General features: G+C 32.7%; 7 protein-coding genes and 1 long non-coding RNA gene across 15 annotated transcripts in view; 7 read left to right on the top strand and 1 right to left on the bottom strand.

Annotated features, from left to right (window-relative positions):
* Window positions 1–2,064, top strand: part of LOC106101623 — a 3,580-nt gene extending 1,516 nt beyond the window's left edge. For both annotated transcript variants that reach the window (XM_013280915.1, XM_013280916.1), the window contains exons 3-5: window positions 394–594; window positions 1,548–1,683; window positions 1,937–2,064. In XM_013280915.1, coding sequence (XP_013136369.1) covers window positions 394–594; window positions 1,548–1,683; window positions 1,937–2,019 — 420 coding nt within the window. In that variant the 3' untranslated portion in view covers window positions 2,020–2,064. The remainder of the gene's footprint in view (window positions 1–393; window positions 595–1,547; window positions 1,684–1,936) is intronic.
* A 2,177-nt stretch (window positions 2,065–4,241) lies between these two features.
* Window positions 4,242–6,097, top strand: LOC106101626. 2 transcript variants are annotated; one of them, XR_001225525.1, is made up of 5 exons: window positions 4,242–4,485; window positions 4,713–4,840; window positions 4,922–5,107; window positions 5,513–5,645; window positions 5,741–6,097. It is a non-coding gene; the product is annotated as an uncharacterized LOC106101626 (long non-coding RNA). The 2 variants fall into 2 exon arrangements; XR_001225524.1 differs by having other exon boundaries at window positions 4,242–4,625.
* Window positions 6,098–6,440: 343 nt separating this feature from the next.
* On the top strand, window positions 6,441–7,958 carry LOC106101625. Of its 2 annotated transcripts, XM_013280920.1 has the most exons (5): window positions 6,441–6,489; window positions 6,699–6,784; window positions 6,960–7,145; window positions 7,465–7,597; window positions 7,701–7,958. In XM_013280920.1, exons 2-5 carry the CDS (start codon window positions 6,713–6,715, stop codon window positions 7,787–7,789), a joined length of 480 nt encoding a protein of 159 aa, XP_013136374.1. In that variant the 5' UTR covers window positions 6,441–6,489; window positions 6,699–6,712; the 3' UTR covers window positions 7,790–7,958. The 2 variants fall into 2 exon arrangements, with proteins under 2 accessions (XP_013136374.1, XP_013136373.1); XM_013280919.1 differs by lacking the exon at window positions 6,441–6,489 and having other exon boundaries at window positions 6,507–6,784.
* A 136-nt stretch (window positions 7,959–8,094) lies between these two features.
* LOC106101609 lies at window positions 8,095–11,671 on the top strand. Its single transcript, XM_013280898.1, has 5 exons — window positions 8,095–8,385; window positions 10,648–10,741; window positions 10,860–11,012; window positions 11,264–11,429; window positions 11,498–11,671. Exons 2-5 carry the CDS (start codon window positions 10,661–10,663, stop codon window positions 11,611–11,613), a joined length of 516 nt encoding a protein of 171 aa, XP_013136352.1. The 5' UTR covers window positions 8,095–8,385; window positions 10,648–10,660; the 3' UTR covers window positions 11,614–11,671.
* A 1,539-nt stretch (window positions 11,672–13,210) lies between these two features.
* LOC106101608 (alkaline phosphatase) lies at window positions 13,211–19,485 on the top strand. The gene is made up of 9 exons (XM_013280897.1): window positions 13,211–13,318; window positions 14,070–14,272; window positions 14,679–14,871; window positions 15,167–15,330; window positions 15,956–16,166; window positions 17,298–17,431; window positions 18,233–18,431; window positions 18,680–18,910; window positions 19,321–19,485. Exons 1-9 carry the CDS (start codon window positions 13,252–13,254, stop codon window positions 19,479–19,481), a joined length of 1,563 nt encoding a protein of 520 aa, XP_013136351.1. The 5' UTR covers window positions 13,211–13,251; the 3' UTR covers window positions 19,482–19,485.
* Window positions 19,486–19,739: 254 nt separating this feature from the next.
* On the bottom strand, window positions 19,740–23,135 carry LOC106101467 (cytochrome b5-like). 3 transcript variants are annotated; one of them, XM_013280704.1, is made up of 8 exons: window positions 22,893–23,135; window positions 22,541–22,629; window positions 22,218–22,295; window positions 21,704–21,772; window positions 20,919–21,011; window positions 20,538–20,561; window positions 20,432–20,458; window positions 19,740–20,006 (listed from the first exon to the last, which is right to left on the bottom strand). In XM_013280704.1, exons 1-8 carry the CDS (start codon window positions 22,998–23,000, stop codon window positions 19,928–19,930), a joined length of 567 nt encoding a protein of 188 aa, XP_013136158.1. In that variant the 5' UTR covers window positions 23,001–23,135; the 3' UTR covers window positions 19,740–19,927. The 3 variants fall into 3 exon arrangements, with proteins under 3 accessions (XP_013136158.1, XP_013136159.1, XP_013136161.1); XM_013280705.1 differs by lacking the exon at window positions 20,538–20,561; XM_013280707.1 differs by lacking the exon at window positions 20,919–21,011.
* Window positions 23,136–23,585: 450 nt separating this feature from the next.
* On the top strand, window positions 23,586–24,139 carry LOC106101449 (protein ORAOV1 homolog). The gene is made up of 2 exons (XM_013280686.1): window positions 23,586–23,754; window positions 23,886–24,139. Exons 1-2 carry the CDS (start codon window positions 23,586–23,588, stop codon window positions 24,137–24,139), a joined length of 423 nt encoding a protein of 140 aa, XP_013136140.1.
* Window positions 24,049–27,542, top strand: part of LOC106101592 (protein RRNAD1) — a 7,439-nt gene continuing 3,945 nt past the window's right edge. Inside the window, exons 1-4 of one of the 3 annotated variants that reach the window (XM_013280877.1) lie at window positions 24,049–24,141; window positions 24,381–24,602; window positions 26,277–26,449; window positions 27,320–27,479. In XM_013280877.1, coding sequence (XP_013136331.1) covers window positions 24,383–24,602; window positions 26,277–26,449; window positions 27,320–27,479 — 553 coding nt within the window. In that variant the 5' untranslated portion in view covers window positions 24,049–24,141; window positions 24,381–24,382. Of the gene's footprint in view, window positions 24,142–24,380; window positions 24,603–26,276; window positions 26,450–27,319; window positions 27,509–27,542 lie in introns of all 3 variants that reach the window. The other 2 variants (XM_013280876.1, XM_013280878.1) reach the window with 2 other exon arrangements.

The raw sequence follows: 27,542 nt of genomic DNA, 5'->3' as shown, positions 1-27,542 counted from the left end.
CGGCATAACTCCGCCGCTAGTGGACCGATTTTGATAATTCTTTCTTTATCCGAAAGGTAATGCTTGCAGGTGGGTCCCATTATTTTGATTGATTTTTGGAATCAAAGACTACGACGTAGTTATATGCAATCTATACATCTATAAATGTAATAAAATCGGAGCGTCTGTATGTTACATTAAAAAAATAACCAGATTTCGGAAACATAATATATTTACGTTGCTAATAACGATAATAGTAATAAAGAAATTTTCATTCTGTCTGTCCGCAATCCGCGTTTATTCCGGGTAGTCTCTGAAATGGTTGGAACGATGTTGACGGGACATTCAGATTGTGGCTGACATTGACGGGCATATTATAGTCTGCTTTTTTTAAAATCTAATTCTGTTTTCCAGGCACTCCAGACCATTACAATTCAGTTGTGTGTGTCGGCTGTACAGTACTACTATACCCGAGTGAATGATGTGGACATCTCCCCTGACAGTGATCATTTAGGAGGGGTGATCACATTCGTCGTGTTCGCTGGCGGATTTTTGATATGCGTCGCCATCTCTCTTGTAGTATTTAACATCATAGTCCTATTCGGATTGTACCTGGTAATTCTACTAATTCATACTAATAATGCGAAAGTTTAGACGGATGGATGTTTTTTTTTCCTACACCCCTGACATTACAGTCGTCAGAGACTTTGTCGTTCCGTTTATTCTTACATTCTTTACAATATTATTTTATATTACAATTTGATTTATATTTAGTGATGGATGGATGTTAGAGTTTGTAACCTAAACGGATGAACGGATCTCGATGAAATTTGGCATAGACGTAGACGAAAGTCTGGAAGATAAGGCGCGGGCGAAAGACGTATCTTTATGAATATATATATTCCATCTCTCTCTCATAAAAACTGCAAAATTGAAGACATCAAGGTCATTTGAATTTAAATGTCCTGCGTAATTATCAGCCTTCATAAATATATAGTATGTATTATAGTTGCTGGTAAGAATGTTTTCGACGTCACCATACTAGAAAAGACGAAACTTTGGTTTTACACCTTTTTTCTGTGAGAAAGTTGTGGTTTACTGGCTGACGTTACACAATCCAGGCTATAATCCTTGCTGCTTTAGTGAGACTGTGATCTATATCTCAGAAATATGTAATAAAATCCTTGTATACTCAGCAATTCATCATCTCCCTGCCTTATCCTACTCCCGTAGGGTCGGCGCACCGGGTTTTCGTCCTCTAAAGCACTCTATCATCCGTCATCTCAGTCATCACTCTCTTCTTGATCATGTCACCTTTCACGCAATCCAACCATCTCTTTCTACGTCTACCTCTACCGGTGTACCTCCACATTCATAACTAACGTCCGTCTTGTTACATGCGATTCATCCCTTCTCATAACATGCTCATACCACTCTAACCTTTTACTCCTTTATTTTCGCAACCACCGGGGATACTCTCAAACTTTTCATATTAGTAATTATTAACGGAAAATTCGATCCTGTAGTAGACGATCTTCCTAATGTACAATTTTTTCTATATTTTTCAGGACAACTGGAATTATATAAAAAAATATTTGATATTCGGGACAATGATGCTAACGTTATTTATAATCGTATCCATTTTTAAAGAAGTTATTGTGGAAAAGGAACGATCAGAATCAGTCGGGAACAGTATTGCTTGTGGTAAGTGTGTTTTCTCTTAAAACTTCTGAATCACCAGCTCACTATATTTCCCCACTGAGTTTGGAGCCTACCCTAAGTAAGGTGTATTTATATTGTTAAGTATGTTTTTTTTTTTAATTAATGTACCTTTTGTCTCCCACTCTGTTAAAGACTAAGGTTATTTCTTTCTGGAGCCTAAATCTCTTGACAGATACCGAAGTATCAAAGTATAGTACCCGAGATTTTTTTTTATTTTTTTTCTGTTTCTTTTCAGTGTTCAACGCTTACTTTTTATACGTCATCAGATCATACTGGTTATCACTTGATCGTCCGAAGCCAGATGTAGAAAGTGTATAAAGTTATGAACCGATATTCTCAAGAAAGGATAATAAATCTGAGAGTGTTAAAATAACTAAAAAAAAAGGCCGACAAGAAATTGCCAGTGGAAATTGGGATTTTTAATAATTTATCCTAAAAATTGTCGAAAGTGATGTTATTTATGTGTTTTAGAGTAAGCAAAGACTACCTCATCCCACTGATTAGCACATTAGTGCCTAACCTAGGGTTAGAATCTAGGTTCAAATTATCATACATCAAAATAAAGGGTAATTTATATGCATTTGTATATGTTTGGAATTTGTGACCGAAGAAGTAAAAATGAATATCACTTGTTACCCTGTTTAGTCCGATTGTAATTAATCCAAGATATTATTTAGCTGTTAAATGTACCTGTATTTTGTCATTTATTTTCATTCATTTGGATATTCAATGAATATTATTTAACATTAGCTGTTGCTGTGACTCGTCCACGCAATCTATACTATTATAAAAGCGTAAACACACACTTCTTTGTTGCCTAAGATATCAGCAATTACAACATATTTTTGAATAGTTATTTTTTAATAAAAAGCCCTACACTTACGTCACGCTTTAGGCTATATATTTTCACGCCATTAAAATTAGGGGGTAAATATTTTATATTATAAATCCTAATGTGGGAAAGAGACCATCAGTTGCTGCCAACATCAAGGAAGTAATTGTCATTTGTGCGTTTGAATTCTGACATTTCATGCGGATGAAGCCGCGCTGGAACAGCTAGTATTAAGATAAAAATAAGTAGCCTATGCCAGTCCATATCAGCTACCCTTCAATGAAAGTCCGGTTGAAATAGAGAGTTTCGGAGATTACCGGAAACAAACGCAGTTGCGGACAGACAGACAAAAATTTATTAAATGCTATTTTCGTTATCAGCAACGCAAATACATTATCTTCCCGAAATCTGGAATTTTTCCTTGGATATTACAAACAGACACTCTAATTTTATTATATATATAAATACAGATTTACAAAACTATACGGTAGCTAAATATAAACGTGATTAAATAAAATGTTTATCGATGGTGATGAAAACTTATTGTTTATATTAGGATATAAGTTTAAAATAATGTTGCCTTAAATATATAAATATAATCTGTATTTTACTATTTTTCTTTAAAAAAATTAATTTGTAATGCTAATGTAAAGTAACATTATAAACTAATAAATTATTATTTTTTATTTCGTACTTTATTTCAACGATCCCTACATTAATTATGACGCCCGGGACAGGGTTTTATAAACTACTAGCTGTTCCCGTGCGGCTTCACCCGCATGAAGTTATGATAATTGTATTCTGTTGTTTACAATTGTCATATTATCAATTGCAAATGTCAAAATTATTTGACGTGATGACAAAGCATGGCAACCTTGCTTCAATCTTGATGTTGGCAACAACTTATGGTCTCTTTCCCACGTTAGGGTTTTTATCCAAAATATTTACCCCCTAAGTTTAATGGCGTGAAAATATGTAGCCTAAAGCGTAACGTAAGTGGAGGGCTATTTATTCTAAAAAGGATTATTCATAAATATGCCGTAACTGCAGACATCTTACACCGCAAAGAAATGTGTGTTTACGCTTTATTATAATAGTACTAGCTTTCGCCCGCGATTAGGTCTGCGTGGTATTGGAAAAAACAAAAGTGAATGAGTGAAAGTGAATGCCTTTGTGTTCTTCCAGATTATATTCTACATCTATGCCAAATTTAATCGAAATCCGTTAAGCCGCTTAGGCTACAAACTCAAACAAACATCTATCCATCCATCCATCTAAACTTTTACATTTATAATATTAGTAAGAAGTAAGATTTTGCGTTGATGCTCAAAGAAAAACTAAGAAATACAAAGCAAAATAATCGATAACTTAATATATTCATTTGGCGTTTTTAAATTAAACGAAACACAATATATAAAAGCAAAGTAAGTGTATGTTATGGTACAAGAATCAACCCACATTCCATTCGTAATAAAGGTACGGGGATTTCCAACGCGCAAAAATGCTTTGAGTTAAAAAACCTGTCTCGATTCGCAGAGGTTTGTACCGTTATGTAACAAAAAGAGACGGAAGGAACATACTTCATTCATTCGCACACAAAAAACAGATAAAAAACGGATAACACGTTAATAACGCTTTAAAAAATATTGATTTAATTTTTAAATCGTTGCTAAAATTACTTTGTAAATGTTGTATACATTTTTAGGAAGACTTTCCAGTTAAAAAAATAAACAAATGATAGAAGTGAAAACTTTAAATCTTGAAAGATATAAATAACGTTCGTTACAAAAAGCAGTTATTTTAGAGTCCAACACTAAGTCATATAACATCAAAACATAGAATATTAAAGTCGTGTTGTTAATTAGCAGGTTGTCTCTTACGTTATTGCATTGTTTATATCTTCTATTTATTTCTTATCGTTTATGAAATACGATAGCTTGTGTACAAATGTGGTTAGTTATGTTTATTGAATGTAACCGATCAAATTGAACAGGAGTATTCAAGTGTAATGGTGTTATTTACATATATGTGTTTACGTCTGTACTTGTACATTTTAAAAAATTAAAAAGAGCTCCCATAAATAACTACTGACGTATGTAACTAGTTTTAATTTTGAATTACATTTCAAACACCTTTAAGTAAATATTATACCAATAAGACAAGAAATTTATATTCACAGATTAAAGAGAAACTTTAAAAATCATTTTTTAAAACATTACAATAATGATGATAAAAAAGGACTATGGAAGATGTTGTTTTTGTGTGGATTTGAAAACAGCGTCCTACACTATAGGCTACTTTCTCGCAGTAAGTAAAAGTTCTAAAAATTGCTAGATATTATTTTTTTGTAATAAAAAAATTGAAACTGGAAATACGTTTTTTTCGAAGGTTGTCCACACAGCGTTGTTACTGATAGTAACATATACGATAGTGAGTGTACCTCTAACACTATCAGTAAATGATCCTCGAGATATGAAGAAGTTAATGGCTATTTTGGCATTTGGACAGATTGCTTTTCCCATCTGTGTATCGAATATAAAATTTATAATAATACTACTAGTTGGATTGCATGTGGTAAGCGAAAATGAAATGTTTATTTTAGTTTTTTGACTACTTAGTTAAATTGATCATAATTCGTGAATTAGATAGTGTTTTTTTTTTATTTCTTTTTTGTTAAGTCTATTGAAAAATTTGTAAACAAGGTTGTTTGAGTCAATAAGAGACGATGCTGTTGCGATTAGTTCTGTCAAAAATGGCATAAAAAATATAACATTACAGCTGCAGTCCTAAGAGTTTAATGCTAAATTTTTTGAAGTTCACAGAATGGCGCTAGTGTACTGTTATAATTTAGTTTGTTTTATGCCCACCGGGTAAGATATCCTTGTCGGTATATATGCATACCTTTTTCCTGAATAAAAGTTTTAATAATAAAACCGCGCTCAATTTTGATCTGTGGGTAAAAACTATTAATGGTTTCAGAAAAGTATTCTGCGAATTAAGGTGTATTTGATATGCGCAACGTGTATGGCAGTATTTACAGTCATCGCAGGGTTTGCTATGGAATTCCTTTTCCACATAGATCTTGCTGCTAGCATATCTGTTCTTATTAATCGTAAGTATGAAATCAGGACTAGACCAAAACATTTAAGAACAAAGAAATCGGAGTAAATTTTTAGAGTACTTATAAAACATTTTTTTGCATTTCAGTGTTGAACGCCTATTTCATACACACTATTTGGAGATATATGAAGCAAATCGAACCTAAGAACACAAAATTACAAAAGGAAACAGTTTGAAATAAGCGAATATGTGACATAAAAAATATTATTGACAGATCTTTTAACGACAAAAAAAACAGTGAGGAAGGACTTAAGTTAACTAAGTATAAAAATACCACACGATTATTGAGACTACGATTTTTAAAAGAAACTATTGACTCTAATGTTTCATTTTTAAGGTGGCAAAAAACTTAATCAGCCTTGAAATATGAAGCATTTTTTATTTTAATATTTTAAATGCCTATACAGTTTTTGTAACTTTCGGAAATAAACTATTGTTTTTTAATGTTTTAATTACTTTTATCGTTTAATATCCGTATATAGACACCGTAAAACCCAAAAATAACCCTTATTTTTGATGATTTATGTCACTACAATAATGTGTACTAATACTAATACTATGTTATGTAATATTACGTACTATTTAAACAGTTTAGTTCCAACTAACGCTAAATAGCGGTTAGCGATAACGTAACAGTTATGAAAACAGCTTTTATAACGTTAGTTATAACTGTCGCTGCACTGTATTTCGCAACATTTTGTTATGCTCAACTGGTTTACGCTATATAATTTATAAAGTTATGACTGAACTGGAAACCGGCTCCTTGTGCTCAAACTTTTTTGACTGAGGTGTTTTTGAAGAGGAACATATTAATATTTGTTAATAAATAAAAACATGCAAGTTTTTTAAATTTTTCTACTATAATTAGTATATTAGGTTGCAGCACGTTTATCGATCTAAAATAACTTGTGATAATTTTGTATAACATTTAATTAGTTTGAAAGATAACTCGTTTTTGTAGTAAACATAAAAATCGATTGTTTCTTTTACCATGAGATACTGACAGGGCATAATAAATCCTTGATTTGTCTGTGGTATTTTTTAGAAAGTGATTTAAAAATGGCAAACGAAAAATGTTTTATCTGGATAAATCTGAAAACGGGCTGCTACATTATTGGATATTTTCTATTGGTAAGCAAAATTAATGTAACAATTTAACGATAGATTATATATCAATTAAAACTCTTATTTAAGAAGACTTATAATTCCTATTGTGTTTATTTTAGGCCGTCGTTTCTAAACCTGAATAATTTTACAATTTATCGCTTAAACTAACCCTACTTAATTCCGTATTATTTGATTCCAGGCTGTACATTTCGTAATCACATCACTGGCCGTTTACTTATCTATGACTCTGTCTATGAATTTATCTATGGACGACCCGAATGCAATGAAAACGTTGGTAGACGTTTTACTACTGGGACAATTTGCTTTTCCTATCGGAATTTCGAATATTAAATTTACAATCATACTTCTAATTGGAATACACAAGGTATAGTTAAATAAAGACCAAAATATTACGTTTTTATTACGACACGAATGTTGAATCAAGTAAAAAATTCAACGACTGAATATAATTTGCAAATAATTTACGTTTACCGCCTCTATATATGTCAAGATACATTATTTTTGATGTTGCTATCTTTTAAATATTGGTAACGATATTTTTATAACCTCATTATTTATTGCATCACAATTATACCCGACTGTACTTTTTGTGACTGGCCACTATCAAATAACCATGATCTGTTTAGAAAAATGAATGTTGTAAATTTTTAAATCGATATTGTTTTTTTTTTTATTTGTTTCAGAATCTCCGCGTATTTCTCCGATTATATTTGATATTCGCGACATTTATGCTGGCAATGAATATACTTTGCTGCTTTTTACTCGAATTCCTGCTTCACAAGGAAATATCGACCAGTATCGCCGTGCTTTTAAATAGTAAATAATTATTGCTTAATGTCAGCTTCCATTGCTAAACTGTACAGGTAATGGAAATCCACCTTAAAGTCCTCGTAAAATAAAACAATGTTTATTGTTTCAGTGGTATATGCCTATTTCATATACGTCATACGTAAGTATTGGATGCATTTAAATACTGCTAATGTGAAGTTAATAAAACAGATTGTCTGATTTGAAGTAATGTATGAAGAACCAGTAACTATAATGCCGAGGTATTTTGTGATCGAGGAGATTTGACACTCAAGAACTTAGAGAAAACAATATAACAGCGATAGAAACGATTTAGTTGGATTTATGGCTATCAAAATATACGATTGACTAATTAAAGTGATAAAAATTACTTTTGCATCTTTATTTTCCCTTCGATTTTATTTCACTTCAATGAGATATGAAAAAAAAAATCACATTAAAATGTGTTGATATAGATAAAAGAAATTTTACTAAACAATTAAATGCAGTTAATAAATTAATGATGCCCTCAGCAATGGCCGCCACAAGGCCATGGTCATGGATGTAGGAAGCGCGTTTGGCGCCAAATCGCCCGTCAGTTACTCATAAACCGCCGCGCAGTGCGTTCCGTTCTTTTTCAATCTGTTACATAAATAAATGAATGTTTTTTTTAATAATATCATAGAACATTAAGTGAAATGGAATTTAGAACTTGTCGAATTCTATTGTTGGACGTTATTAACATTTTGTGTTTAAACTATGTTTGGCAATAAAACAAGAATTAATGCAATGCAGCGCAACAAGAAAACATTTTGAACGTTAGTATTGTTTTGTGTAATATATTTATTTAAAATCCGTAAGTTTAAAATTTTATTGGTACGATAATATTGACTTCGAGTTTTTTTTCTAGAACATTCTGGAAAAACAAATAATCTCACTTTTGTCAAAGTCTAAAAAAAGCTAAGGTCAAGTAGCTTGTCAAATCTAAATTACATTAACAATTCTGATAAAAGGATTTTTGAAATCTTTGTAATTCAATTGAATACAAATTTAATAATGAGTATTAAAAAGAAAAATATATAAAGCAAAACAATGTAGGAGTCATAGGTTATTTATTAATGCAAGTGATTTCACAATAACGTCGTTTTTTGTAATCAATGCAATTACAGATTTATTTTACCTTTTGATATTGGTTTAAAAACATAAATTTTTTTACTAGTCAACTAAAACTTAACAAACTTGAAAATTATATTGATAAACAATACAATCCCAACTGGTCTAAAAAAATGAATAAATTAACTAACTATAATGTATTTTTATTAAAATGGCATTAATGTTAAGTCATTTATTTATTTACGTAATTAAAAATAAACCAAACCACATAACCTATGTTTATACTAACTTTTGTATGTATAGAAATAACTCAAAAACTACTGATCTGATTTTAATAATTATTTCACTATTAGAAAAGTAATTTATCGTATGTAAAATAATGTTTTTTTTTATTATTTTTTAATTTAACGCGGACGAAGTTGCGAGCAACAGATAATTTTAGAATAATTTTAATGTGAAACGGAACAGATGGTCTGTCTGTAGTTAGTCATATATCGAAATGATAGTCCGAAGGTTTCATCAATCAATATTGCAGTGCTATGGTTTCAAGGCCGAGTATTTCATTGTATTTACTAGACTTAGGCTTGGTTTCTGAAGTTTTCATTTACTCTATTATAACCGAGTGATTAATTGTATCTAGGATGGTCTACGCTTCAACGTAGTCAAACTCAATTTACATACTTTCGGAACGTATTTCATGAAGTTAACGAACCGAAAATACTAACGAATGGTTAAATGTTGCTGAGAAACCGGTCATTAGACGAATTCAGTTAGGAATCTTATAAGAATTTCAACTATTATTTTAAAAATCCTTTTTAATCATCAACTAGGACATTCTTGGACGTAGAATATTGATAGCGATGGTCGAAATTAACCTGATTCTGACGGGACCGTTATGGACAAAACGGCCTTACATGACCACCGTCATTAAAGGCCGTTTTGTTCATAACGGTCATTTCCATAAGGATTTTATCTGCTACATTCATCTCTAGCTTTGAATAGAAGGTTAATTACTCCAAAACATTTAGGTTATTAATAGTTGGCGTTCCGCCACCTTTGATCTTTTAGTCTATCGAGTTTTAGGTTTTAATTTCTATAAAACTTCCTAAACGTCTTCAGATTTAAATGAAAGTGTTTTGTGACTGGCATATATCAAAACAAGTAAATGATTAAATTACAACGCATCTTGAAATTAACATATTGAAACGCATACTATTTTCAATATATAGGACGACCTATTTCAGGCCACGCGACGATGTTCTTTGCAGATCAAACGTGCTGATGTCACCCTTAAACTATGCAAACTGTAATGCACTTTATGAATAGGAAATAGAGTTAAAGTTTGATTGCATCAGTCAAGGACTGCAATCTAATAGGTTATTACAAGTCATTTGTGGTAGGAAATGAGGTTTGCTGTAATTTATAAGATGCCTTATATGAAGTTAGGATAGGATTTAAGAATTATACTCTTTAATATCTATATAATTATCTGTACGGTCTCTCCATAGACTACCACTGAAGTCCAAATACTGAAACGAATTTTATATACAGCGTTTTAAATGATATGGCCAGCCTTAAACTCCCAAAACAAAGACCGTCTTTCAGATTGTTCGCTGGGCTTATAAAGCGAAGCATTTAAGATTCGTTTCACAAATCGGGCGTTAGTGTCCAATCAAAGGGTGGTCCTTAACGAACTAAAGGACAGGATAGAAGCCGTTCAAAGTCTAGCACTAAGATCTATTCTAATAAAACTTCACTAACCAGATGTAGCAACTAACAAATTATAAAGCATGGGCGTCGCCAAAGGGGGACAAAGAGGTAGCCGTCCTAGACCTAGCTTAAATCATCGGCTGGCGACGCCCATAGTAGGTGTTGCATATAGGTTCATGTTTGGTTGACTTAACCAATACTATTTCTCCCTTGGATTAACAATATCACCACATGAAACGTAAGAACTGAATTTACAGGTCCAGATACAAGATGGTACTACCAACATTACGGCGGTGTTGTGGGTGTCTCTCTTTAGAGACAGGATGTCTCGTACTCTGCATTATATCTACTGTGAGTATTGTTTCTTTATACCTTAGACACTGACTTTCTTGTGCCAAAGTTTTATTCCTTATATATTACGGTTTTCTCTTGTATAGTGATGAAAATCTATCCATTCTCTTCTTTCCAGTTATTCTGCATAGCATACATAGTGGTAGGCGCATGGAATCTACCTCGTCACAGAGTGAGAGAGAAAGAAGATAACCTAATCTCATTGACTATGATCATGTTCTCTGCACTCTCGGGCATTAGTAACCTCGTTGTGTTGGCAGGCATGGGATTTGTGAGTATTTTACATTGATCTGTAGAAATGGATAGGCGATGGCGAGATGGCAGTCTATCTTTTATTATTCATATCCTCAGCATCTATCGCTACAGTTAGCGCCGAAATGCCGTAAATAAAATACTTTTCAACCATTTATAGTCAGTGGTATTTTTATGCCAGAACCATAGACATTAAAAAACTTTTGTTTAAATTATGTTTATGGTCAGTTCGAAATCGATTAAATCCTTTCCTATTCTGGAACATTCCAGAGACGTCCAGAATTCCTGCAGCTGTCGATCCTGTTCAACTCGTTCTTCATCTTGTGCCTGTTCCTTGTCGCCGCAGTGACCTGTCTATTCAGCAGCGAACTCCGACCGCATCTCGACAACCCTATTCACATTATTGCTGTTGTTTTCCTGTTTATTGTTGGAGCTGGTAGGAATAAATACTTATTGAAGTTCTTAATAAAGCAACTAAGATAAAGTGTTATTTTGTAATTCCAGGGTATTCTCTATACTATTTGACTGTCGTTAACAGTTTGTACAGGAAGATGAAGGAACCCTACGGCGAGACAGTGTTGCCAAAACAACGGACAAGCAGAATAAATAGTGATTTTTAATTCATATGTATTATAATTTAAGGATAGATTATTTTTTTAATAAAGTAAACAATATGTCTGTTTGTATTTTAATTACAAAATTGTATCTACCTTAATTCGTGGGTCCAAGTAAACCATCTCTCTCTCTCTCTTCTATTCCTATGTCCCCAAAGTGGGGCAGAGGGCGTCCACAGTACGCCGCCAGCTCGCTCTGTCTTGGGCTCTGCGATGTATCTCGGACCATGACAGCCCGATTATCTTACCAAGTAAACCATACGGAACATAAATGCAATTAAAATTTGTCTGTCCAAACAAAGAGCGTGCGAACGCCTGAAATTAAACGATCGCACATCTTTAGTCGCGCTTTGTTTTCTATGGACTTATATAGAGCGTACACTACTCGATTTTTAGTTGTGCAACCAAACAGTTAATGGGCGAAACAATCGGTAACCGCACAACAGTGTTATGACAGTTTAGTCAAAAAAGCCCGCTCTTATAACACCAAGACCAAAAAAACTTACAGCGGAATACTGGAATGAAACTAACACTTCTCTACATAAGCGATGGTTACAATCTGTTAGACGTCAAAAAAATAATGGCATTTGGAATAGCTTTATAATTAAAGACGCTGTTCGATATTTAAATGCCGTTTCAGTATTCGGCCTCTAGATTATAAAGTAATTAATTAGGTGTTCAACAATACATAATGTAATTTACTAATCATATCATATATCATATCATACTTTATACTAACATTATAAATGCAAAAGTTTAGATGGATGGATGGATGTTTGTTAGAGTTGGTAGCCTAAACTGCTAAACGGACTTCGATGAAATTCGGAATTGATGTAGAGTATAGTGTGGAAGAACACATAGGTTACTTTTTATCCCGGGAATAGTTACGGTTCCCGTGGGATTCATTTAGTTCTTTAATGTTTACTCGATCATTCTGCAACGGTTCAACATATCTTATTGAAATTTAGCACAGATATAAAACAAAGTCTGGAGTACACATGGGATACGGTTCATCCCCGAGAAATGTCCGGTTCCCGAGGGATACGTAGCTTTTTGTTATTTATGTAGTTCGTATGTTTTCCAATACCACGCGGACGAAGTCGCGGGCAACAGCTAGTCATTATTATAATCTACTAATTACTATCTGCATAATTTTCAGATAATACATATCTTGTTTGATCTTTTATTTTTTTGATCGTCATTTATCAAGTCAATTATAGTTAATTCAAATATATCATGATGAAATTAGTTTTTTCAATATATGACTAACTATTATTTTGTTTCGTTGTTCAAAGTACATGAAATAAATAAAAACAGTATTTTCAAGGTCTTTATGCGACAGAAAAGTACGTAACAATTCGTCAAGACAAAGACTAAGAAGTTTTTTTGTTAAATATTTCACTTTAAACGGGATCCAATTTCTGGAACATTCTTTAGATTAAATAATAATTTAACTGGCGTAAAGTAATCTAGTACCAATGAGTCCATACAATCCATGCCTGGCTTGTGCTAATATCCAACTGTGCTGGCCAAGTGTGAACCAGGCATAAGTAAAAACGGCGCTTACAGTATACCACAGATAATAACAATAACTATTATATTCGGAATCAGTCGGCCAGCTGCTTCGTTTCGACAGTCATCAAAATGCATTCGTGGAGTGTGGTCGTGTTTTTGTCTATATTTTGTATTACAACGTGTTCATTACAAACAGGTGAGTTGATAAGAAATGTAAATATATTCGTAACGATGACGATTTATTAGCTGTATTATTTTAATTGCTTGTTTTTTTTAAATTTTGTTTTATCTGTTGTATAACATCCGTTGTAACTTAACCTAAACAGTTTAACACATAATTGGTGAGATGAGATAGTGTTGTATTGAACAATATTATGTTTTTAATGTAAATATTTTAATTAGATACCACATTTGTTTAATTATGCTCACAATGTAGGTATTGTGCTACAGAAAAACAACGTTCATACAAATTATAAGTAAAAAAAAAAATTAAACACTAATGAAACGATATTTACTATTGGTTTGCATTTACGTACCTTTTTTACAATTGATCCACCAACAATTAGGTCATTATTGTCAATTGTCGCTGTAAATCAGAGATTCCGACTTTTTCCCGCGAATCCCATACATAGTTGTAACGGGGTGGGTTGCTTTAGAAATATAAATCATTCAAATTAAATGTTTGTACAATTTTATTTCGTATACAGGGTTTATGTACACGCGAGCGGTGATCCATATACGTCATATATTAGATAAAATTTTCGTGGACCCCAAATTTGTTTCGAACAATCGTAGATCGTTGCCAGGGCTTCTGTGTTCTTTAAGTGATCCGACTCGGACACTTTGGGTATCACTGGTCTAAACTGTTGTAACTGGCTTTTATTTACGATCTTGCTAACACAAGAATACTCCTAATTAAATTAAAATCGTTTTTCCTGTGGCTCCAGATCAAAAATACTGGAAATCCTTAGCGGAAAAGGAGTTGGAGGAGGCATTGCAAGTTAAATTTAATTTAAGAACAGCTAAAAATGTGATCCTGTTCGTCGGTGACGGGATGGGACCTAACACCATCACCGCTGCTAGGATATACCGTGGTGGAGAATCTCATAGACTGGCCTTCGAGAAATTTCCTCACGTTGGTTTGCTAAAGGTGGGGTACATTGTCTACTGTCATTAAGAAAATGTCTTTGTAAAGATAAATTTTACTTCTTACTAATATTATAAATGCGAAAGTTTAGATGGATATCTGTTAGTTTGTAGCCTAAACGGTTAAACAGATCTCGGTGAAATTTGACATAGGTTTAGAGAATGTTCTGGAGACATAGGCTACTTTGTTTTGTTTTTTCTAATTTCACACAAAAGGAGCCTCGGACGACAGCTAGTTTTGAAAACAAAAACATTTATGTTCTTATAAAGATCACTACGATACCCAATTATCCTATTCAGACCATATTGTCCTATTCAGTTTTTTTTATTATTTAAGAAAGTTCTCCTAACCAATTCTTATATAATTTATGACTTTGCTTTCTTCTTTTCATATAATTAGTTTTATTTAGACATATTCCGCTGACAAAATGGTACCCGACTCTGCTTGTTCTGCCACCGCATTATTCTCCGGTATCAAAGCCAACCTCGGCACGTTAGGTGTTGACGCAACCGTACCAGAAAATAACTGTGAAATGTCCTTGAATAAAGAAGCGTGGGTAGACTCTTTAGCTGCTTACGCTCTAAAAGCCGGGAAAAGCAGTGGTAAGTAATTGTTGATATCAAAGTATTTACTTATTGCTAATCAGAGATGTTAAATAATTAGTATGATAAGCCGAACGTTCAGATAAATCTAATTGAGAACTGTTCAATCTTTTGTTTTACCTACACACGTTAGATTCTTTTTCCGCCAGTTCAGATAAAACTGAACGTGTGTAGACGGCATTAAATTAAAACTGACATTTCATCACTCATTAAAGATCCTATTTATTACGCGATTCCTATTAGTCCTAGTTTACTAGTCCCTTTTATCCTATCCGCAGTATATTTGTCATGTCAGGTCTGGTGACGACAATGCGAGTAACACACGCGACTCCAGCACCACTGTACGCGCATAGTGCGTCAAGGAGTTGGGAATGTGAGGCGAATATGCCGGCAAATGCCAAACAATGCAAGGATATAGCACGACAGCTAATTGAGGACTGGCCAGGGAGAGATTTACATGTAAGTCTTCATCGTCTATGTACATTTATACTATTTCTATTAACCAAAATGATTACGGCTGTACTTTCTGTCATGGCAGTGAAAATAGGATACGCGACTATACAAAATACGCTGGCCAGTTAACCTTATTATAAAGAGAGGTCAATATAATTGAAAAGACTACTTTACCTTTTGGCGCTCTTCAATTTTTCAAGGTTATTTTTTATAGTGTTAAGAAATCGGTACCGTACCGATGTAGCGGCGCAACACTAGATCATTGACGTACACGTCCCATCTCTATGACATCTGTCAACGTCAATCTGAAGTTTAAGATAAGCGCGCCATACTCGCGGGAATCGGTGGACTGATTATCGAAGAATAATTACGTTGTTACAATTATTGTTTAAAAATAATAACGATAGAACTATGAAGAAGCTTCTAATGTTATATACTTTACGGAATTTCCATTCATCCATACTAATATTATACAAGGAAAATTTTGTATTTTTGTAAATTGAAATGAGTCAAAAATTATTACACCGTTATTAATGAGTAACATAGTCTATGTTTTTATGATGTTTTTTATGATCAAAATTACATAAAAATATTTCTCTTACACTAATAATGCAAGTCGCATTTTAACTAGGTAGTTCTTGGTGGAGGCAGACAAGTGCTTGTATCTAATTCCACTGGCACTCCTGACGATCCAATCAGCGCCTGGTCCTGCTATCGACAGGATGGTAGAGATTTGATCGATGTTTATAAGAGGGATAAAGAAGAAAGAAATCTGAAGTATCAAATTGTTTCAAACACCGGAGAGCTTCAAAATATAAAAGATGATATTGATTATTTATTCGGTAAGTTTACGAAATTCTTTAAAATAATCAAAACCTGAAGACAGACCTGTTAATAGTAATCTATACATATAAAATAATTGGAGTGTCTCTTTGCGATATCAAAAGAAAAATTACAGATTTCGGGAAGATGATGTATTTGAGTTGATGATAACGAAAATCGCATTTAAAATTTTCTTTGTCTGTCTGTCTGCAAGCCGCGTTGGTTCCGGGTAACCTCCGAAACGGCTGGGCCAATTTCGACCGGACTTTCACTGAAGGGTAGCTGCCATAGACGGGCATGTTATATGCTACTTTTTTAAATCTTAATATTGCGTGTATCGTCACAAGCAACAGCTAGTTCGTAAATATAATACAGTGTTATTGAATAACATCCGTTTAGCTGGGATCAATGGTTTGGTTCCCATAACAATCTTATTAATATTATAAACGAGCTGTTACCCGCGACTTCGTTCGCGTAGTATTAGAAAACATACAAACTATATAAATTACAAAAAGTTACGTATCCCTCGGGAATCGGACATTTCTCGGGGATGAAGCTTATCCCATGTGTACTCCAGACTTTGTTTTATATCTGTGCCAAATTTCAATAAGATATGTTGAACCGTTGCAGAATGATCGTGTAAACATTAAAAAACTAAATTAATTAATCCCTCGGGAACCGTAACTATTCCCGGGATAAAAAGTAGCCTATGTGTTCTTCCAGACTATGCTCTAAACCTGTGCCAAATTTCATAGAGATTCGTTCAGCCGTTTAGGCTACAAACGCTAACAAACATCCATCCATCCATCCATCTAAACTTTCGCATTTATAATATTAGTAAGATGCGAAAGTTTAGATGGACGTATGTTAGAGTTTGTAGCCTAAACTGCTGAACGTGTTTCATGAAATTTGACATATATGTAGATAGTCTGGAAGAATACATAGGCTGCTTTTGTTTTTAAAATCCACGCGAACGGAGTCGCTGGTTTAGTTTTGATATTTATCTTTTTTAATTGGCAACCTAAATTATATGTTTTTTTAAATAGTACGATAATCAAAGTTTGGACACCAGTTTCCTGCCAAAGGGGAAAAAATTATTTATTAATCTAGTTTGCGTCTAGATAGTGAGTTAATTTGTCTTTTTTTACCAGGTATCTTCGCAAATGAACACCTTCAGTACGAATTCGAAAGGAACAAAAATCCTGAAGGCCAGCCTTCGATATCAGAAATGACGAAAGCAGCGATAAAAGTATTGAGCAAGAATACAAAAGGATATTTTCTCATGGTTAGCTACCAATATGGTATCGAAGTACACTCAAGAGCACTGAATCCGGGTTAAAACAAAAAACTATAAATTAAAAATGCTAGCTTAATGAAATAAACAGTGTTTAAGATAATTAAATACTCCTTAAATTTAGGTATTAAAACTTCTTAGTTTCTCCCTCACACTGAGTAATGGGAGAATATTAACGAAAATCGTATAAGAAACTTGGCGTACCGCGTACTACCGCGTTAACGCTGTAATGGAAGCAACAAGGAAACGCATGCCAAAATTCAAGAAAATCATATTTTTAATCAAAAAATGTATTGGCTTGTAAATATTATTATTAATATAAGGGCTCCAATATTGTCTATTAAACACTGTTCAATCATTAAGCTTCATTCAACATTCTTGCTTAGATTTTTAGGTTTTTCATTGACCCAGTTTTTTTTTACACTAGCTGCCACTCTGTCCGCGTGGAATTGTAAAAAAATAAAAGTAGCCTATGTGTTTTCCAAGACTATCCTCTACATCTATGGCAAATTTCATCGAGATCCGTTCAGCCGTTTAGGCTACAAACTCTAACATCCATCCATCTAAACTTTTATAATATTAGTAAAATATCATGTTAATAAGATTTAACGGACATAATATTGTCTATTTAACACCGTTTAATTATTAAGTATTCTTACTTTACGAGATTTTTTTGGTTTTTTATTGACCCGGATTCAATGCTCTCGAGTGTAATTTTTACATTTTTTGACTCTAGACAGCTTCCGTCAGCTTCCCTTTATTTCACACTTGCAAGTCTCTCCTCTGGTCCAGGTAGAAGGTGGTAAAATAGACATGGCTCATCACCGAGGCAGAGCTAAGACGGCTGTAGACGAGACGGTGGCGATGGAGCGCGCGGTGCGAGCGGCTGTCGACATCACCAGCGATGAAGACACGCTCGTCATCGTCACCAGCGACCACACGCATACACTTACTATCAACGGGTATCCCGAACGGGGGTCAAGTGTGTTTGGTAAGCAACTAGATATAAAATATAACATCGGAAATATAACTGTGGGGTTTCACTGACGAAATCCAATGCATCATAAATAATTTTGTAATTTTTAAATCTGTTACTGCTCAGTTCTAACTATATAAAGTGATTTTCTTCTTGGCTGCTTCTGTTCTTAACACTTTTAATGCCTCTTTGAAGAAAGGGGCGCGGATTGTATTAAGAGAAAACATACAAATAAAATAAATCTTTCCATTAATTGTCTTAAGGTATCGCGAGGGAATCTCCCTTCGACCATATAAACTACACAACCCTCTCCTACGGCACGGGAGGGCCGGGCTCCTTCCAGTACGATATAAAAACGGTAGACAACGAGACGAAAGCTGTTCGGAGAGAGCCCAGCAAAGAGGATACGGAGAGTTTCTTCTATGAACAGATCGCGGCCATACCTCTCGATGAAAATAGCCATGGCGGAGGAGACGTCGCTGTTTACGCTAAAGGTAATTGAAACCCACATATTATGGTAAAAAATGCCTTATCACTCTTAATTTAGGATAACATTTTGAGAATCGGAAGTAATAAGGTTATAACTACGATTTTTTGTATAAATGATTTTATGAATAAATACCAGTGGAAATAGAATTATCAGATGCGCCAATCGTGTGTTGACCACTTTTTTTGATAATTGTAAACTGGTAACGATTTTAGACAAGGAAGTACTGTATAATTCAAAAAAAAAAATGAAAAAGAAAAAAAACTAAAAAAAAATCCTAAAGTTGGCAATGATTTCTCAAAAAGATAAAAAATACGGTAATATCAAGTAGGATATGATCAATTTTTAGTTAAGGGTTAACAACAGTAAAAACGCCTAGTGTCCAATATATTAAATTTACTTTAACTGTTTTTACAGGACCCCACTCTCATCTGTTCCACAGTGTACATGAACAGCACTACGTATTCCAAGCGATAGCATACGCTGCGAAAATAGGACCATATTCTAAAGGCTATACAACTGAAGTCAATATTATTTTACTCACGTTTGCGCTATTATTTTTTAAATTAATAAAATAATTAGAAAAAAGTTTTTTTTTATTTTTTTTTTGTAATATCACACATTTTTTAAAGGATAAATATGAAGGAAATAAACAAATATGGAATAAATATTTTATTGTCACAACACTGAGAATAAAAAATTACTATTATTCGAATAACAATCATAAAAATATTTAAATAAATAGTCCAGTTAACAGCAACCAAAGTAAGCAGAAGTTACCGTTGGTTTCTATCTTAAAACATGTACAAAAATAATTTCTGACAATTTAAAAAAAAAAACGTTTTGACATGTTTTTTGTTCGTTACCGCAAACTGTACATAACGGAATAAAAAACGGACAAAAATATTCATCACATACCAATTAAATGCTCGTTTTTAAACTTAATATCGCACTACTTTGTACGTGAAACTAGAACCGGTTAAAACCGGTTTTATCCGGTTTTCCTTTGACTATATCCATGCTTTTAGCTTAAGTACTTCTTCAACGCGAAACCGATGACAATAGCACCAGCCAAGGCGATGACGGCCCATTTCAATTTGGAACTGGAAAAAAAGTAAATTTATTACAATTGTTTTTCGAGCCTGGTCCTACAACCCGTCTAAAATCCAAAAAAAAAATTTTTTTTTGGATGTTTCTTGTTAGCGTCTCCTGTAGACTCGCATTTTTCATGGTTTGAAAAGATGAGAGAACGTATGAAACTACTTACTGTCTAATAACAAAAAATTCTAATAATAATAAAGTTTTAATGCAATTTTACTTGGTATTCTACAAAATAACTATTTGACTACCCTCATAATTACGTTTGCAACCAATGAAAACAGAACTATATTTTTTTTTATGTAAAAAAGTTATTATTTAAGACAACCGAAATAGATGAAAACTAAACGTACTATCTGTTCATAATACACTAGTTTTCTTTACGTAGATAAAATAAAATCAAACAAAACTACAAAAAAACCATAAAAACCTCGATGGTGGCGGTGGAGGCTGACGTCTGTGGTTCAAAACAATTAAAAAATTTAAAAATAAATAAAAGGAGACAATCAAATAACTTCTCTTAAAAAATTAATCACCTTTCGCACGGATGAATTCTTATCCTACAAAGAAAAATCGTGCATAAAGATAAATGTAATTAAAAACGTCACAAAATGTTGGATTTTTTTTATTTCCTAGCATAAGTAATGACGTTTCAACACAGACATTTATTGCCCTGTATTTGCAATGCATAGACGGTATTGGGTCATTAGCGCCAGTTAGTGTATAATAACAATTGTATGACAGCGCTACTGGCTTACTTTACTGACATAATTTAGTAGTAGCCTAGGCTATATTTTTTTTACTATCTTACACTCTACGTGGACGAAGTCGCAAGCAACAGCTCATACATTTGCACTTGCACAAATTTTATTAACACCATCAGTTATCAATGAGTTTTTAAAAATTGAAGTCGTAACCTGTTCCGTGGAACAACTATCTTCTGTATCCTTCTTTCGCTCTCTGTTGGTCCGCACGGAATGCTACGTACTGAAGCCTTGGGTGACTGTAACCTACCGTCGTCGAAAATATCGACCATTTCATACAAAGAAAATATTAATTCTACTTGGGATATATAATAGACTAAAAAATTAAACTTTGAGTATCAAAAAAATTGTATACTATTGTTTTTGCATTTACCAACTATGGCTTGGTTTATATTTACAAGCAATCTCAATCTACACTGAACTACAACTGGAACATTGTACATCCAAATTCCCAGTGCTTTAATCTTTCATTCCAGTGCTAAGACAGCGCATATTAATCTCTGGACTGGAATAATGAAAACCAAACATAAAACTAAAACTCATAATTCAAGTATATAATAAATATAAAAATGTTAAACTAAAGGAGCTACCGGCACAGATTTTTTTTTTTATAAAAAAATGTTAGTAGATTTTTGTTAATTTACTAATATTTCCTTTAACTATTCCAACTAAGCTGTAGGCTGGTCTAGGATATGGTTCACAATATTCTAATGGCGGGATTTTTACCCTCGACTGCAAGATCGGTAGTCTGTACCTCAAACCATTAGACTATTGGAACTTGCTATTGATTAGTTAAGGATTTTAATATAATGTAATCATTTATTATATAAATATATAATTTATCTTTTAACATATTACAGTATAAAGTAAATTTCCAACTAAGATTTTATATAACAAATACAAACTAAAATAATAAAGTTACAAGACAAACTTTAAACCTTCTAGGTGGACCATCAAATGTTCTCCAGGATTTCTGGCTATCCATACTTCTTTTAGGTGTTAAACAGCTTCAAGAAAATAAAAAATCAACTAAATAAAAAACAAAAAACCCTCCCGCTGTGAATGTCAAATAAAAAAAGAAAGAGTAAATAAAAGCATTCTATAGATAATTCTAGAACTAATTAGATAATTTTGTATTCACCAACATGTAATTTCTATAAAAATTCTCCTACAATTAATTTTCAAGTTTTTTGTCTGCCAAGGAAATCCTTCTAAATGTAAATTGTTTATTATAAGCAAGAGGTGTGTAAAAGGTTAGTGTAGTATTGACATGATATGCGACTAGACAGATATAGGTTGGGGACACAAACCAGAAAGTGTTAAAATTGAATGTGGATAGCTACAAAACTATTTGCAAAAAGGTTCAACACCCCTGCACTAATCAAACCATTTGAATACAGTGATTGCTTAAAACATTGATAAAGCAGAAAAATAAACCAATAAATATCTTACCAACTGGTACATGAATGGACTTTTTTGATAATATCACATGGAGCTAGGGAACCAATCTTGTACTTTACTAACATTTCCCTGAAAAAAAAAAACATGAATTTTAAAAGATATACTTTTAACAAAAATTGTCATAACAGTGTCTTGGTTAAATAACACAGTTATAGTAGATAAGATGTTTTATCATATCTTAAATGCAAATTACAAAATTTGTGTACATAAAGATAAAAAAAAACATCTCAAAATTTGTAATAACTACATACAAAGTTAACTTTCTAAGATTTTTTTAATGACAAGTGTCTTTGGAACTAAAAATGATATTTAACCTCGCATCTTGACTATGTCCTACATCTTCAAAACCTTTTGTTCCGTCTTTCCCAGCAAATTCCAGCAAAGATTCTTCACCACCAGGGTGCTAAAAGTAGAAACATGTTCTAAATTATATATCTAGCACAGCGTTTTCTAAAGAGCTCTAGGTTCATCCCATTAGAGTGGTCTATTGGAGTCCCGAAGTGGGTAGGAAGTACAGGAAATAAGGTTGTGGGTTCACGAGTTGAATGAAAACAGGAAAATATTTGATATATTTAGCATGTTTTAATATTATTTACAAAATGAAACATTTCCTGTAATTGCATCATTCAATAATAGATCAAACGGAAATTAAATATGATAACTTACCTCACCCAGGAAACTTGTTACGTCGTAAACATCATTATGTATTATGATCCAAGCACTCCTTCTGTCGTGATGCTTTTTAACTTCATCAGTAGTAATCTCCCTAACCATTTTCAATTAAAACAGTAATAGATAAGTAGACGAGAATATTAAGTATTAAAATCGTAATTTTTGTAAAGAAATTGTATGTATAAGACCATTTGATTTTGATATGCAAAAGTGCAAAATTGCAAATATGTCATTGACTGATTGACAATTCAGTGACAGTGACATATTTCTAGTCAATTTAAGCTCTCGATGTCAAAGTAAAAGATAATTATTTATATGAATATGTTGATTTTAACATTGCTTTTTTAATTATTTTTAACATCGAAAAAATAGAAATAGTTTTTTAAATTGATCCAAAGAACTATTTCATTATTATTCTAAGTCAAAAAAAGTCTGATTTGTACCTGAGAAATTGTCAATTGTCATTTCGATTCATTTGACATGTCAAGTTTTCTTCGCGTTTTGCTATTTTTAAATAGGTTATTGTGAAACAAAAAATTTAATTAGATACGAATGCAATTATAACATGCATTAAAGTTCTTTGCGCAGTGTCATAAATGTAGTAACAAAAGTTTAGTTATTACAAATAATTTTAAAAGTAAGTTTCAAAAAGTTAATAGAAGTAAATAAATGTTAATACTTCGCTAAATGGCTGACGATATAGATTTTAATGATGTTATTGAAGATATTTTCTTAAGTGAGAACACATTATGCCAGGACAGCTATAAGGAAGGTTTCAGGGTTGGATCCGAGGAAGGGAACCCCGAGGGTTATCACTTAGGATACCACAGAGGAGCTGAAATTGGACGGGAATTGGGTAAGATAGTCCATTTGATAGTTAACATATCCATGCTAAGATTATTTCATTCACCTAAGTTGAGCAATAAATTCATTAACAAGTTAAGCATAACTCTAAGGTAAAGGTTTAATTTTTGCTAATTTTTTCAGGATATTACTTAGGTATAGTTACAAACTGTATAGAACAAAACAATTCTGATGAAAAACAAGAAGATAGACTTACAGATAAGACAGTAAAACAATTAGAGAAAGTAAAAGGACTCATTGAAACATTTCCTCGGAATAACTCAGAGGATCATGATATACTGGCCCTCCTAGAGGCTATAAGAGCACAGTATAAAAAAGTGTGTGCTATGCTCAAAATATCATCAAATAATCCATATAGTGGTGATATATCTTTTTAAAGGTAGGAAAATAGTGGATGTTTTTTTTATATTTCTGAGTGCACTGTAGTATGCTTTCTATGACTCTGTCCGCGTGCTATTAAAAAAAAAGTATAAAGCACATCTCTCAACATCTATGCCAAATTTCATTAAGATTAGTTCAACCGTTTAGGCTACAAACTCTAACAAACATCCATCCATCTAAACTTTCGCATTTATAATATTAGAATATATTCTATTACTTATTTCATTCTATTTACAGAAATGGAAACATCAATAACAAAAGTACACCAACATTTAGATAGAATTTTGAAATATCTGAATCCATTATTGCCTTTAGCTAATTGTCACATGGTGGAATTTTTTACTGAGAATCACTGGGAGAAATTACTACCAAAAAACTTAATACAAACAATAGATAAATGGGACTTGAATTCTGCTGTTGAAAAGTTCTGGACATATGCATCGGAACCGAAAAAAAATAGTAAGTATTCAACTTTTGGAGTGTACAGTCAGGTGCATAAATATGTATACATTTTCAAATAATTTATGACTTCAGAAACTTGTATATACAGTAGGACCTTGATAACTCAAACCTCTATAACTTAAAAATCCCTATAACATCAAAAATAATATGTTCCCTTCCCATCAGAGCCCAAAACCTCTATAACACTTGATAACTTAAAATATTTTGTGTTTCCCTTGGACTTTAACTTATCGAGGTTCTACTGTTTTTTGTAAATATATACATTTATGAAGCTGATTGTACATTCCACAAAGGGTGTTATTTTATAATGGTGGTTGGGTGTTATTGTCCCAGTGTTCTATCAGTGGTAGTGCCCACTTTAACATCTTAGCACTGCAGGGCCGGCTCGCCCCCAGTAATACCACGACCACACAGACAGGCGTCAAACGGAATCAATTCCATGTTTCGTCTGATGAGTGTGGTGCCGGAGGCCTAATTTAAGTCCATTTCTCTTTACCACCCTTTTCTTATAAGAAAAGGATGGGAAGGGGAAGTGGATTTGACAGAGAAGGACATACATAGGGGAGATATTCTCTTTATGTGCGTATCCTCCTCTGTCGGATAAGGGTGGGCAACGCATCTGTAGTTGCGGATGTTTATGGGAAGTGGTTGCTTCGCCATTTTGGCGGATTCAGGTGGCCACCTTATGTTATAAAAAAGAATGGGTAAAAAAAAAACATTGTGTGATTTTTGATGTTAATTTTGAAGGTGTTGGCTACTAAGTTTGGACGGAGCTTGAAAATATTTTAATAAGTGTGGATGGTCTTGGTATGTTAACATTTTTATATAAATGTCTATGTGTTTTTGTTTTAATTGCATGATGTTTTAATAATGAAATGTTATGGTAAATTAAATGTTTAATAGTATGTGTTGTGTGTTTTAATTAAATAGGGAAAGGTACTAAACATGATCTGCATGATGTATATGTAAGATATGTTTTCTTTTAATTTGTTTTCGAATTTTATATTTTGATGTTTGTTTTTAAATTAGTTGGGATTCAGGAAAAAAAGAAAACGACGATCGAGCCACCACTTAAATATATATTGTTAAATAGTGTTATTATGTGGTATGTTAATTAGAAACTATATTAATATAAATGAAGATTATGTATATTACAGATAACTACAGTTTAAAATATAGCAGGAATAATACTCATATTATTATTAAACCATAAAAAAAATTGCATGTTTGTATTGTATTGCATGATTGGTTTTTCATTGCAGATTTTTTTTATATTTACATTTTATTCTGGTAATTGAATAGCCTTGATTATAAATGTATTTGTGTCAAATCTTAGTTCCAATTATAGTAACACTAGCTAGCGCCCGCGACTCCGTCTTTGTGGAATGAAAAATCAAAACTGAGTAGCCTATGTGTTCTTCCAGGCTATACTCTACGTCTATGCCGAATTTCTTCAAAATCCATTCAGCCGTTTAGGCTACAAACTCTAATAAACATCCATCCATCCATACATCCATCTATCCATCTCAACTTTCGCATTTATAATATTAGTATCACAGTATGATGTTCATAAACATTCTTGTCTCTTCAAAAGAGTGAAGAAGATGGCAATATCATCTTTTTCACTCTAACCAATTATACATTCAATAAAATATACTTCAAATGTTTCAGACAACTGTGAACTTAGTAAATGGATACACAAAGCACAAAATCACAGTTTATCTGTCAATAATGACTATTGCATATCTGTTGAAGAGTTGGAACAGCATTTACAGTGTTGGGGAGGTTCTGTACTACCGGAAATTAAGATTACAGAGTTTATGACAAGTAAAAAGAGCTATGAGGTAATATATTTCATTTTACATTATGATGTAGCCGCATCTATATTATATATAACTATATAATATCGCTTTCGCCTGCGACTTCGTCCGCGCGGAATTAAAAAAAACAAAAGCCTATGTGCTATCCTCTACATATATGCCAAATTTCATTAAGATCCCTTCAACCGTTTAGGCTACAAACTCTAACAAACATCCATCCATCCATCTAAACTTTCGCATTTGTAATATTAGTAAGATGTATAATCTTATATTTTTTATAATCTATACTAAAATAATAAAGTGTAAACACACACTACTTCATGGCCTAAGATGTCAGCAATCACAGGATATCTTTAAATAATTCTTTTTTTTAATAAAAAGCCCTACACTTACCCTTTACGCAAAATAACTTAATGCTATTAAACTTAGAGGTAAAATGAATTGAAAAAAAAAACCTTCATATAGGAAAGGGACCATAAACTACAAGCTGCCAACATCAAGGAAGCAAAGTTATTATGGTAACAGTAAATTTGACATTTGCAATTTTAAAATTTTTATAACTTCATGTGGATGAAGCCACGCGGGAACAGCTAGTATTATAAAAACTTTATTTTTATTGTTTACATTACATAAAATTACTTGTAAATGACAAAATTCAATGACACTGAAGGCCTTTACCATAACAATTACTTTGTTGTGATTTTTGTTCCTTTCTTTTATTACTGATTTTTTTTTCAATTTATCCATTCCCCAAATGAATAAAAATATAAAAAAATATAAAAAAAATAATAAAAAAACATTCAGAAATATACTGTGATTGCTGAAATACATAACAAAGTGTGTTTACGCTTTATTATATTAGTATTATAAGTATAGATAATATAGTTATTTTAGGTTCAAAGAATGTCTCGTTTTGTGGCCTCCCTGTATAATGCGACATCATCCACACATTGTATGGAGGCGGGGGGCGGCCGGGGGCATTTACTAGTCGCGTTAACTCTAGGATATAATGTACCCAGTCTTACCGTTGATTGTGACGATAAAGCTCTCAAAAATGCAGCGGACAGAGTCAAAATTATACAAGTATGTACAGAATTATAAAAATCTTCATATTTTT

This window comes from Papilio polytes, unplaced genomic scaffold, assembly GCF_000836215.1.
Source record: "Papilio polytes unplaced genomic scaffold, Ppol_1.0 DF823980.1, whole genome shotgun sequence".
NCBI classification, from domain to species: domain Eukaryota; kingdom Metazoa; phylum Arthropoda; class Insecta; order Lepidoptera; family Papilionidae; genus Papilio; species Papilio polytes.
This window is presented reverse-complemented; position numbering and strand designations above follow the sequence as displayed.

Coding starts and splice junctions, on each gene's coding strand:
- LOC106101467 (XM_013280704.1), bottom strand. CDS start 23,000: ATGGTTAGGGAGATTACTACTGATGAAGTTAAAAAGCATCACGACAGA. Junction 21,012..21,703: donor TTTGATGGTCCACCTAGAAG/GTTTAAAGTTTG, acceptor CGACGACGGTAG/GTTACAGTCACCCAAGGCTT. Junction 20,007..20,431: donor CCTCCACCGCCACCATCGAG/GTTTTTATGGTT, acceptor CTTTTTTTCCAG/TTCCAAATTGAAATGGGCCG.
- LOC106101608 (XM_013280897.1), top strand. CDS start 13,252: ATGCATTCGTGGAGTGTGGTCGTGTTTTTGTCTATATTTTGTATTACA. Junction 14,273..14,678: donor CTCACGTTGGTTTGCTAAAG/GTGGGGTACATT, acceptor AGTTTTATTTAG/ACATATTCCGCTGACAAAAT. Junction 14,872..15,166: donor AAAAGCCGGGAAAAGCAGTG/GTAAGTAATTGT, acceptor TTGTCATGTCAG/GTCTGGTGACGACAATGCGA.
- LOC106101449 (XM_013280686.1), top strand. CDS start 23,586: ATGGCTGACGATATAGATTTTAATGATGTTATTGAAGATATTTTCTTA. Junction 23,755..23,885: donor TGAAATTGGACGGGAATTGG/GTAAGATAGTCC, acceptor TAATTTTTTCAG/GATATTACTTAGGTATAGTT.
- LOC106101609 (XM_013280898.1), top strand. CDS start 10,661: ATGGTACTACCAACATTACGGCGGTGTTGTGGGTGTCTCTCTTTAGAG. Junction 10,742..10,859: donor TACTCTGCATTATATCTACT/GTGAGTATTGTT, acceptor TCTTCTTTCCAG/TTATTCTGCATAGCATACAT. Junction 11,013..11,263: donor TGTTGGCAGGCATGGGATTT/GTGAGTATTTTA, acceptor GGAACATTCCAG/AGACGTCCAGAATTCCTGCA.
- LOC106101625 (XM_013280920.1), top strand. CDS start 6,713: ATGGCAAACGAAAAATGTTTTATCTGGATAAATCTGAAAACGGGCTGC. Junction 6,785..6,959: donor TTATTGGATATTTTCTATTG/GTAAGCAAAATT, acceptor ATTTGATTCCAG/GCTGTACATTTCGTAATCAC. Junction 7,146..7,464: donor TTCTAATTGGAATACACAAG/GTATAGTTAAAT, acceptor TATTTGTTTCAG/AATCTCCGCGTATTTCTCCG.